Here is a 12,716-nt window from a genome sequence, read left to right on the forward strand (position 1 = left end):
TCTTTAAGCGAAAGCAGAAGGCTTTTGTGTCTATTGTTCGGCAGACCAAAGGCCTCTGGGTATGGTTACTCACACTTTATAGTGCATCATAATATCGGCAATAATGCCCTTTATCTTGGTCGTGTGTTCGCTAGTCATCCAAGGACACCTTATGATGTTTTGTTTTGCCGTATTGTTTCTCCGACGGCGATAATGATTGACACGGTAAATCAGTAAAACCACAAGTGAAACAGATGTGAAGTGGAGGTCAAACAGGCTGCAGTTTGCTGTACCTCAGGCCTCCAACACGTTTGACTGATTTTGTTTAATTTGGACATTTTTTTTTTATGCTTTCGAGTCAGTGTTGATGTGTGTTTACCTGTTACTAGGTGAGCATATCCAATGTAATCCATGGAATCTCACTGTTTGAAAGCACTGTTGCATTTTCTCCTTTTTATGAGGATTTCACAAGATAAACTCCTACGTCTGACTTTATCTTTTAGCAAGTTCCAACTTCTTGCTCCAGAAGTCATCACTATTTTATGTTCTTTGGGAAAGAGTAGCTCTTAGATTTCATTTCTAATAGAAAAGCAGTTGAGTAAATATATAAAACGAATGTTTTGAGAGACCCTGGTGTTACTTTTTGCTAATTCAAATGCATTTGACTTGCCTGCAGATTTAATCCTTTCCAGCATTTTGGTTTTTGACTTGATAGCTGCAGAAATGTTGACATTTCTGTTGATTTCCAGTGTTGCAGATGCACAGCTGGTATGATACTTCACAATTTTTCACAATGTTTTTGCAAAATCTCCTGGAAAATTGATCAATGTTTATTATTTTTACCTTGCAAATAATAGAAAATCGTATTGAAGTAAATGAAAACATGGCACAGTAAGAACTGAACAACTTGTAGAGATGGAAAAATGCTTAAAACTGCCCAGATTAAGTGTTTTATATTTGGAAAATTATACTGTTTTAGGCCTGAAACAATTCAAAAGTAGCTGGTTTTCGTTCCTACTACGTTATAAAGTCTTTTATATTTTTTTGGGAAAGGTTTAAACATTAAACACAAAGATGGAACCACAACAAACAGCTTTAAGGATATGTGTTAAAGTTTTAGGATCAGTGTTCAGTGGCATTTATTTTTAATATGAAGCTTAAAACCAATAAAGTAGGAGCAAAGTTCTGAAAAATAAAACAAACCAGAAACAATAAAACACGGTTCAGTAAAATGTAACAAGCAAACTTTATAAAGCTGAATAAAGTAATTTAACAGAATAAAAAGTAAGAGTGTCTCCATTGTAACGGTTCCTGCTGATGAACTGAAGCCGCCAATAAAAACTTTAAATTTATTCTTTTACACCAGAAAGTGAAAGTAGAGAAGACAAACATCAAAATATAAACAGTATTCCTCACTGCTGCTCATAGATGGGGAGATGGCTTGTTCATCTTGCAGATGGAAACGCAGTCTGTAGAGAAATATTTGTCGTTTCCATGGCAACGCAGGAAAATTGGTTTTAAAGGAGACAAACTGATTAAAAACGCAGTCTGAAAAGATGTACCTAAAAGTTACATCCATCCATCATGTCTGTCCATCCATCCATCCATCCATCCATCCATCCATCCATCCATCCATCCTGTCTATCCATCCATCCATCCTGTCCTTTCATCCATCCATCCATCCATCCATCCATCCATCCATCCATCCATCCATCCATCCCTCCCCTATAGTTTCTCAGAGTGAATGTTTGTTTTCATTCTCAGTTCAGGCTTTTGACTCTGAGTTTGAGTTTGGAAAATTGCGTCATTGTACCTTTAAGAAAGCGTCACGGCTCTGTCATGAGGGACTCCACGTGTTAACGGAGCTGCAGTTTACACGCTAATTCTCCCTTACAATCACATTCCAACTTACAGTGAAACACGCTTTTCTCCGGTCAAACTGCATTCGACAAATAAAAACCAGATCTTAGTCTAATTTGGACTAAAACAATGCAACGTGTTCTTCATTCATAACTTCTTCATTATCGCATTCTCACAAAATAAAGAAGTAAACATTTCCACTCTGTCTCTTTCACTTCTCATTTTCTGCACTCAGTTGATTGTGAAAAGCAGCTATTTTTGCACTAGAACTAAAGAGATGAACGTTTCACCCAGATTGTGCAGACAGAGACCCTTTAACAAGCCCCATCCAAACTCTTCTGATCCTTTAGAGATTACTTTATAGCAAACCTCTGGATGTTTAAGAGGTGGTGAGGCTGGTTGTGCAGCTTTTCTTTGGTTACATAATGAAGCAAATAGGAAACGATTCCCTTTTTGCTCAACATGCAGGGCCGGTGACCATGGTGAAGTCTGCTTTGGTAAATACCAAACAAGAACTGAAGGGAAATCTCTGCTGCATGACTTAGATTTTTCCCCTCATATAAAACAAAATTGGTAAATCAGATAAAGCATGCAAGAGAAAGCTGAAAACCGAGTTCTCCTCTGTGCAAAGAAATCCAGATAAAAAAACCGGAAGTTATTTTGGAAAGTTTGCCGAAAGTGATTTCATGTCAAGTAAGATGTTTCGTCTTTTCCATGAGCGAATAAAATGTCCTCTCAGGAGGGAGAAAGGGGAGTCTGGTCTTCCCGTGTTCGCTCGTCCTCCCAGAGATTCTTGGCAATCTCAGAGTAATAAACAGAACATCTGCTGAGTTTTCTAGGAACCCGACAGAGTGGATTCAGATCTGGTTTGGAGCTGAACCGAGGTTGGGATTAAGCCGCTTTCATCTGACTCAAAATGGCAAGCGATACTGCTGTTTAGTGGCTAATGATACATATTCAGTCTCAGTTATTGCTCTGGATATTTATATTATTGTAAAGTAGACTTCCAGCAGTGCAGAGCTACAGATGTTGTCCTTGCAGGCGGCAACTGCAGGGCCTTTGATAACCCCCACCCTAAGCCCCACCCTTGCCTTCATGAGTCCCTCCAGTTATCACCTTATCTGGTCTCCTTATCTTCAGGCTCAGGATCCAGGGAAGATCAGCCGCTCATGTTGCACTTGAATTAGCTTTACTGTCGGACTCTTGTTTGTCTGAATGTTTGTCTTTTGGGCAACAACAATAAAAGAGTTGATTAAACATCGAGTGGTGTCTTAGGGTGCAGTAACGCCAACCCTGTTTAGCCTGCTTTAATCAAACTCTAGTTTGCTTGTCTAGAAAGTCCGGTTCGTTTTGTTTGCAAATGTGTATTTGTAAAAGCAAACCGGTCCACTTAGAAACCTCATTCTCAGTTTGGTTGAAGCGAACTCTGGCGTAGTTTGAATGCATATGTGAATGGCAAGCAGGAAGTGGACTATAGGACAGGGCATTCTGGGTAAATACAATCAAAACATATGCAGGAGTCAAGCGCTACAGCTGGAGAAATACCTTGTGATGTTTTACCAAAGACAAGAAATCCTACAACCGCTAAAATCTGATGCTACTCCATTTTTGTGTATATTTTACAAAGAAGGAAGTCGTACTTGTGTCTTCGTCAGTGGTTCTTGGTGCAGCGCCACCACAAGCGAGGAGGGGAACAAGTTTTTCAATTAGTTTGGGTCATTTTACACAGTGTAGTGTGAAAGCAAACCAATTAGCTGAAAATGTAACAAATTTAGCAATTTTGGTCTCCAGTCAAACAGAATCTTCTGGACGGAAAACACCCTTAAAGAAATAGTTCAGGATCTATTCTATCGATTATTCTGACGATTAATTAAATAAATATATTGGAACTTTCTGCTTATCTTTTATTTACCACATAAGCCTTTTTTATACAATATTAGGAATGTAGTCAGAGAAGCAAATAATTAGATTTCTGTTTAAATAAGAGAACATTGTATTGTCTAACAGCATTCCTTTAGTGAATTTGAACCTGGTGAACCTAAAATGTCACTTGAGCAGTTTCAGGTAAAACATATTTACAGACAAAGCTGTTTTTATCTTAAATGTAAAATGTATATATTTTTGCACAGTTTGGGCTTAGTTACTGTTCTCACTACGTTGGCTTTTTTGAGTGTGTAATTGATTAATTGATTATTAAATTAGTTTATGATTATTTCAATAATCAATTAATCCTGATTATTCTGACTAGTTGTTTTGCAGACCATGTTCATGATATATCTGAACATGGTGAGTCTTTAAGCTTTTATTTCACCTTGTGAATCTCCACTTAATTATTTGTTCACAATGTTTGCAACATTTTCTGCTACATTTTTTCCTTCTACTTAACTTTACATTAATGTGCAGAACTTTGAACAGCCAATTACTTTAATAGTGACTTTTTAAAAATGTGCAATATTAGATTTAAAAAAAAAAAATATATATATATATATATATATATATATATATATATTTATGTGTGTGTTTTATGTAATATGGATTTTTTAAATTACATTTTTGGGTTTTCATAACACTTGGTGAAATGAGTGTAGAGTAACTGAGTTTGATTTCAATTAAATTACTAAAATTAACTTTCCAATGTGATGGTAATTGATTTAAATCCAAATTTATATCTTTAGGTTAATACTCACCAACTAATAGTAATTGGATGAAATTTAAAGCTTTGCAAAGTAGCGTTTTGCACAAACCACATTGGTATATTTGAGATTGGAGTTATCTTGAGATGGTAAAAGTCTCCAGGACCATAAATGAAGACACCAAGAGAGCCATCACTTTAATCATGTCCAACTATCTGTTTAGTAAATCTGTATCGCCTTCCTTTAAATTAAACTCCAGTGCTGGTTGTCTCTCAGTCGACAGGAATGACTGGAATTGCACCTCGAGGGTAACCAATACCTCACCGTGTCAGCCTTCAGCCAATGATAACCTCAAAGCAGCCGGTTAAATACTTCAGCTTGTGTATGCATGCCAATCAGTTGCTACACCACTGCTCCAGTTAATAATTTCTACAGTAGACATGAAGAAGTCATAGCGAAACTCTCCAAGATGCGAACACTGTCATTGTGCTTTCGAGGTCTTCCTTGGTGAACCTCGTAATGCTTGACCCCTGCTTTGCTGTTTAATCACTCTTTTATTTGCGCCGGCCACCTTGAGAAGCCGAGCCATCCTTTGTCGGACCTCTTTGACCTAGCCTCTCCTATTTCCGCACAAAGACTCTCTAATGCCAGGTAGCTGGTGCTGGCATTCCTGGTGCATTCCAATATGTGGAAGTTGCTGGGATAGGGATGAAAAATGCCAGAAACAAAGGCTTACTCTCATTCACAGGGTTTAGAGTTCTGTGGGAAAGTCCAGGCCGGACAGAGGTTGGATGGCAAAGGAATGCATGGCTCTCACAGTCTCTGTGACACAAACCTAAAGACACATTGACAAAGAAGAGGTCTTCTTACACGGAGGAGTCTGCAGACATGAAAGGGGACGATGGGACTTGTGATAACAGCGCTGCATGCTTCCTTTCTCATGATTGCACATGGCAGTTGGGTTGTCCATTTAGCTACTTGCATTAAATTGTGTGGGAGTGAGTTTGGTCTGAACCTGCACAGATTTCCCTGCAGCAGGAATGAAAGAATGACATGTTACTAGGCGTGGGCCCCAAAAATTTATGGTTTGTGGACGTGTGAATCAAAGATACTTATTTAGTTTCTGGTTAAAACCATATTTATGTGTAGGTAGAGCTGCATTCAAGATTAGAAAACCATGTGAGAAAAACACACCAACGGTACTTGTAAAAACGAAAGAAAACATGTTTATTGTGTAACTAGGCTTAAGGGTAGAGATGTAAAATATGGATGTTGTGGTTAAAGTTTTTTCAGACTTCGAAAGTTGCCTTAAAATCTTCTGCTGTGTTCTTTGATCCTCTTTCAACTAAAGTTTAATTTCCACTTTGCTACCAAACACAGATTACCAGCTGACGTACGTCAAGGTCATTGATTGATGAAACAGAGATTTCATCCTCAAAATTATGCAGAACTGTGAATTATTATCCATTTTTAAAATGTTTTGTGTTTTAAACACTTGGTTTTACATTGGCTCTTGAGGATCTTCATCCATTTAGTCCCAATCTTTAACTTCCTGGCTGACATCTTGAGACGTTGCTTCAATAATGTTCTTTTGTCATGTTGCCATATGTTTTATGAAGTGCCCAAGAGTCCCTCCTGCAGTAAAAACACCAACTAAACCTAATACTCCCAACTCTGTACCACACAAATATATCCACCAAATTGAACAGTGGTCACTTCCTGAGTGTGTTTAGCAACTGTAATCTGGATGTTTTGTGTTGCTTTTGGATAAATGGCTTCTTTCTCGCTGAGCAGCCTTTCAGACAATGTCAGTACAGGGCTTGTTTTACTGTGGATATTGACATTCTCAATGCAAAAACATAAGATCTTACCAAGTATATTTGGTCTAATTTCTTGTGCAAATATCTTAATACTTGTAACATGTAACACTTGTAGCATGGGGAAAATGTCTTGTTACAAGTGAAACAACATGATTAGGTAATAAATCCTCCTAAACAGGTTGGAGTACCGAGTTAACGTTCATAGAAACATGTTTACCAGAAGTTTGGATGAAAACCAACTTCCATCAAATTTACCAAGAAAAACAATCCTGCTAAACAGGAAGTTTTCAGTCTAAATGCAAAGGAGTGTTTATTCCTGCTGTTGAACCGTTTCAGACGTGCCCTAAAGCTTTCCTTTTGCCTGCGAAACAATACCTGTCTTAGCATAGGAATGACAGCTGACAGTTTTTACAGAGTCTGAAAAAGGCTTCCTTTTTCAAACTGAGATTAAATCACACCCAAAACAATCAAAGCTGTTTATTCTCTGTGCTGCAGCCGTGGCTATATATTATTCTCGGAGTCTATATGTAGTGTGCGGTTGTGGGGCGTTGGAAATGGAGTATGTGGGGAAATGAGAGGAGATCTGCTGCAGCCCACAGGCCCCTTCTCATCGTCTGATGTGGCTTCATGACTTCCCAGGAAATGCAAGGCCTTCTGGGATACCGCTTAAGTAGTCTCTTGAGTTTTGCGAGCATGTTCCTGCATCTTCGAGCATTTGAGTATCCTCTCAACGTTGCTCTTAAACTCTTACCTTTGATGTGTGAGAGTGCAGTTCACTTTCCAGGGAAAGAGGAAGCGTTGCTGCAAATCAAAGCTCAAACCGGGTCATATAGGTGACTTTTTTTGAGGTTGTTGGTTGCACATCTTTCAAGTGCAGGGAGCTTCAAATAGAAAAACATGCTCAAAGTTTTCCCATGAGGTCTTATCTGAGGTATTCATGCAAGGTTCTGGCATGTATTAACAACTGCAAAGTGATGCACACCTAATATTTTTAAATGATAATAGTGAGATTAGATGAAGAGAAAAGTTCCCAAGTCTTTAAGATTAATTTCTTAAAGCCCTTCTGCTTTGTGTTAAGTGAAAGGGGCTGCTGAGGGGGCCCAGCCTCTCTCATCTGCAGCCTGTTATAGCGTAGCGGGAGGATGACATCATATTGGTCTCGCAGCGGCGACTGGTAATTGGCCCGCTCTCCTCCTCCAGCAGCACGGGCCAAACAGAACACACAAGTGGAGCCAGGCAATGCAAGTCAGATGCAGCGGGTTTTTCCAGAGTGGCTGACAGGGCCTCAGTGCAGACCCAGAGCCAAGAGGCCTCGAAGAGGGGTCCACCGGTCCAACTGTAAATGTCAGAAAATGAATGAAGGCCCTCAACCCCAGATGAAATCTGATATTGTGCGCCCCAGGCTAGCCCGTTTGATCCGATGCACAATCCACCGTTCAACTCGTCCGGATAACTGCGCTATTCTCCGTGATATGACATTGCAAAAGCGTTTTCATGTGGAAGGCCTGTGAGAGCCAACTTCAATGAACTTCTCGGCCCACACAGTGTTCCATTACTGCGGGGCTGAGCGACTACTCCTCTGGGGCTGCAGAGGAGCAACCGCCAGCGACTCTTTGTCATGCTGAAACCAGTGTGCGATTTCTCAGCTTGCAATGCAGTTTTGCTCCAAGGTGTGATCCTGAAAGTCTCGGCATAAGTGGGATAGATGAGCGTATGAAGCTGAAGCTGGTTCAGATCTTGTTGACAATGGTACCATTGAACTTTTTGACAATTGTGTGTGGTTATATGTTTAGGGTCAACTTCCACTTGAAAGGTAAACCTCTCCCCTTGTTTCGTCTAATGTAACATCTTTAACTCCAGCTCCGCTTAGTCTGCTTTAATCTAACTCCAGTTAGTCTGATTCATTTGAGGAGGTGTGAATGTGTAATCAAACACTGATGCAGACCAAAAAAGGGGAACTCTAGTCCTCCTAATAACCTAGGTCTCGGTTCAATTAAAGTGAACTCTATTGTGGTTCAAATGCATAAGTGATTGCCAAGCAGACCGGACACTCCTCCCAAAGCAGGGACTGAACTATGGCACCGGGCATTCTGAGTAAATACAACCAAAACAAACATGCATGTCTAGCTGTAGCGGGAGACATTACTCTTATTCTTTTCCCCCCAAGACAAAAAACAAACTATACAACCACTAAGATCTGACGCAACTCCATTTTTGTTTACGTTCCGTGAAGAATGAAGTTGCCTTCTTCAGAGATTTTGTTTCCTTCGGTTGTTCTTAGTACAGTGCCACCACAGGCGAGGAGGGTAACAGGTTTTTCAGGGGTTTGGTTTTGACTGGACAATATTGCTGAAAAACGTGTCACGATATAAGCGTTTCATTTAGTTTATATCGATAACTATCTATTAGTTACCTGTTTTAAATATCTAAAATAATACAAACTGGAGACATGAGCTTCCCTTTTTCATCTACACTTTCCACTCCATGCACTTAATTTTTTATTTTTAAGCAGTTGCAAGTCACAGTAATGAAACCTTAAACTGCTGGTGCGCAAGTTACTCAACAGGTTGTTGCTGGGTAACCAATCAGTGAGTGAGTTGCTACCGTGTTTCCCCGAAAGTAAGACGGTGTCTTACTTTCTTTTTATCCCCAAAAGCCCCACTATGTCTTACTTTCGGGGTATGTCTTATATTGGAAAAAAATTGTCAAATGAACGTATGGAGAGGGGGACGGCGCAGGCGTGGGCAGGAGGCGGCGCTCATTTGGATCAGACGGAGGCGGCAGACGCGGCGACGTATGGAGAGGGGGACAGTGTGGACGTGGGCAGGAGGCGGCGCGCAGCTAGATGAGAGGTGTTTCCCCGAAAAGTAAGACGTATGTCTTACTTTCGGGGTACGGCTTATATTAGCAGACCCCCCTGAAACCCCTGATACGTCTTACAATCGGGGGTGTCTTACTATCGGGGAAACACGGTAGGTAACCGAAGAGTGAGTGAATGAGTTACAGTTGATGCCGCCTACTCTGCTTAGCTTTCTGTGAAAGGTTGAGCAGCCTTTCCTCTGCCTACATCCCCCAGAATGCTGTGTGGTTCTGGATTTGAGTTCAGTGAAATTAATGAATATTCTACGTTCTTAACCCTATATTCTGTCACAGTATATATTGTTGTTGATTTCTTGTCCAGCCCTTGGTTTGGTTTGTTTGATTCAGTGCAATGTGAACGCGAACCACAGCAGCTGAAAATGTAACAATGTTGTAATCTGGTCCCCAGTTGAATCAAGTCTACCGGACCATCATCCCTGAATGCATCCAACAAGCCTGAATCAGATGGATGTTAACTCTTCAGCGTACCATCAAGGTTTGCTAACGTCATATTTTTTTACTTCAGCAGTGTTGAAGAAGGCCTGCATCTATGACATGAGGACAATGGGCCGTTGAAACAATGTTTATGGATTTAATGGATAATAAATAGCTGTTGGCACATCCGTAACCAGAATATTTCTTGACTTAAACCATGTTTAATTAATTACAGGAAGATAAGATACTGAAAAACTGAGATTAAAAGGAGGTGAATACAAACACAGACCCTATCTGCTTACTTCGACGTCAAATTCTTGCACTACTTTGTGTTGGTTTATCTCGTATAATCCAAATAAATTGCATGGAAATGTTCTGTTTTTGCATAGCAAATAGCAAAAAAGCTCAAGAGAACTGAATAATTTTGTAAGTATTTGCATATAAAAGGCAATAAAAAAAAAGCAATTTCATTACAAAAATGGCAAAGATAAACCTAATTGGTTTCAGTGGGTCTGTAATACCCCATGGCCAGACCCTCACACATCATACGAGACATGGCAGGGCTGTTTGATACGCCCGCTCTAATAAAGCGCAGTCGTTATCTCTTATAGAGCTTGCTCAGTCATGCCACCATGTTTCCTGCTATGCAAAGATTGTACACAAAACAGAGTCCGCTGATCTTCTGATTACATAGCCAGAACATCTTTTTTCCCTTCATTGTTGTTGCAGCCAGTGTGGGAAAGCATGCATTCTGGCTTTGTGGGAAGAGGGTGCAGCGCTCTGCATGCTGGCACGTGCCCGTCCGCCCGTCTGTTGTCCATTGCTGTTTACCCACATGAGCGACAGAGAAGTGAACGTCAGTTGTGAAATGTCTCATGGTTGTCAAACGTCGATTCTGTAGGTGGTGAGAACATCAGAGTTCCTGTCGGGCCCAAGATGCAACTCAGCATCTGTGGGTAGAAACGACTGACTGAGCAAGAAACAGAAAAAAAAAAAAAAAAAAAAAAAAAAAAAAAAAAAGAGAAACACGTCAGACGAGCCACTCTATTGGAGGAATGAGTCTTTGAAAGCTTTCGCTCTCAGTTCTCTGTCAGGTCCTGCACCGAGTTGTGAAGTTATGTACTGCAGTAACTTTGTGTAGGTGGTGTTGTGATTGATGTCATGATGAGGCAAAAAGATTATTTGAAGGTAAAGAGTCACAGATTTATTCTACTTAAATGTACATGCAATGTACATTTAAGTAGAATAAATCTTAAATGTACATTTAAGTTTGATGTTAAAATTCTTTACTGAGAAATATTTTTGTTTAATTTTAGACTTGGAGTTCACATTTTGAACATTTTTACACTTCCATTTAGGTCTCAACTGCTTCCAAAAAGTTCAAGCGCTTAAAAAAAGCGCTTCTTTTGGTAATGTTAATGTTTGTTTTGTGCCTATAAAACAAGCAGTTTCAAAAACCTTCCAAATATTAAGTCGGAATCTGCAGGCTGTGCCTGTTTCCTAGCAACCCTAGTCGAGCACAGTCCTGTTACCTAGCAACCCAAGCAGAACTCCAGCACGTTCGGTGAGCTGGTTTTGCTGCTACATAATGAGAAAAGACGAGTGTTTTGTTGTTGGCTCACCGTCCAGAAACTAGTTGCTGCATTCTTATTCCGCAGGACGCTCTTCTTCTTCTTCTTCTTCTTCTTCTCTTCTTCTGCTTTTGCGTCTTACTCGTGTTCTAAAAAGATATACTTCAGGAAATGGGAGTTTATGAGTAGCAGTTTTTTAATTTAAAGTCCCCCAAAACGGCTCGTTCTGAAAGGAGTTTGAAACGAGCAGAATTAAGCAAAGTGAAATTTCATTATCTGAGAATGGCAAAATATGTAATACACGTTTTGTATAGACCATAAACCAATCCTAATCTGTTCAAGGAAGCATAAGTCACCTTGAAATTATCTCTGATGTAAAAACAAGTAAATGTAAAAAATGTACCTTGTTTAACGCAAGACATTAAACTGCATTTTAACTGGTTATTAAAATAATCAATATTTTGATATAATCAATACTAAAAAAAATAATTACTCAGACTCTCATTTGTGTCAAAACTGACCCATTAGCATTAGCCCAAAATGTAAGAACAAACATTTGGCCTCAACTTGTGAATAAGGGGGCTCCACAATTACATTTTAGACTCATCTGTCCAAAGAATATCGTTTCAAAAATCATCATTTTTGTCCACAATATCTCTCAGACAAACTTTATTCTGGATTTTTGTTTATTCTAAATAGCAAATTTTACTTCTTTATACATTCCAATGAAAGTTAAACCTGTGCAGTCTCTTCATAATTGTAGACATTCACAAGAGTTTAGGTCCCATTAAGATATTTTAGGCTTTCTGAAGGCTTCATTTAGCTGCTGCTCTCAGGGTAAAGTTACTTGGATGGCCAAACCTGGGAATCTTGACTATTTCTTAAAAGTCCCTCACTTTTTATTTTCTGTGCAGTGGATTGGCTTCTCTCTAAATTATTTAAGACCTCCTTAAATCCTTTTCCAGACTCATACGTTCCAAGCTATATATATGAGCTTTAGACAAATTTCTATTAGATGTCCAAATATGTAAAGGAAAAACACAATATTTCAGAATGTCTTATTTTTTCCACTTTAAATAGAATCAGGTTGTATTTAAAGCTCTGTTTAACAATACAAAGTGCATCATAAGAGTCTGAGGTTTTGGTCTTCATGCAGCAGATAACTTGCAAGAGCCTGTTGTGGTTTTCTGTTTCCATGTGAGGACAGCGTCAGAAATAAGAGAGACGACCTCCAGTGCGAATCGATCTGCACCCAGGAGAACCTGGACAGCTAAAGGTCTCGTAGGTTTTGGCCAAAAGATGAGTCTTAAAGGTCCACAATGTGTCGCAGAAATGTCTTTCAGCAGCACAAACTCTCTGTCGTTGTTTTCCGTATGACTTTATTGGCCTCTCACATCGCTGTGGAGGAGCTTTAGTCCACTGTTGTTGTGATGTTGTTTTTGTTCATTGTGGTTTGAGGGTATTTGTTTCGACACAAAATCAAGATGAGGTGTGAACTTTGACTGGACCAATGCAACACATGGATTATTTTCTTTCTCAGGTATTCTGTTGTAGATTTA

General features: G+C 39.5%; 1 protein-coding gene across 5 annotated transcripts in view; it reads left to right on the forward strand.

Annotated features, from left to right (window-relative positions):
• LOC106956175 (G1/S-specific cyclin-D2-like) overlaps nucleotides 1–12,716 on the forward strand; it is a 73,136-nt gene that overhangs the window by 9,213 nt on the left and 51,207 nt on the right. For 2 of the 5 annotated variants that reach the window (XM_015046832.1, XM_015046836.1), the window contains exon 1: nucleotides 9,565–9,647. The exons of 2 other annotated variants lie outside the window; for them this stretch is intronic. Coding sequence is in view for 1 of the 3 variants with exons in the window: in XM_015046834.1 (XP_014902320.1) it covers nucleotides 9,621–9,647 (27 nt within the window). In the remaining 2 variants the exon portion in view is untranslated. Of the gene's footprint in view, nucleotides 1–9,560; nucleotides 9,648–12,716 lie in introns of those variants that run through there. One more of the 5 variants, XM_015046834.1, reaches the window with a different exon arrangement.

The sequence above is a fragment of the Poecilia latipinna genome, unplaced genomic scaffold (assembly GCF_001443285.1).
Source record: "Poecilia latipinna isolate Pla-1442-1.1 unplaced genomic scaffold, P_latipinna-1.0 Scaffold794, whole genome shotgun sequence".
Classification (NCBI taxonomy): Eukaryota; Metazoa; Chordata; class Actinopteri; order Cyprinodontiformes; family Poeciliidae; genus Poecilia; species Poecilia latipinna.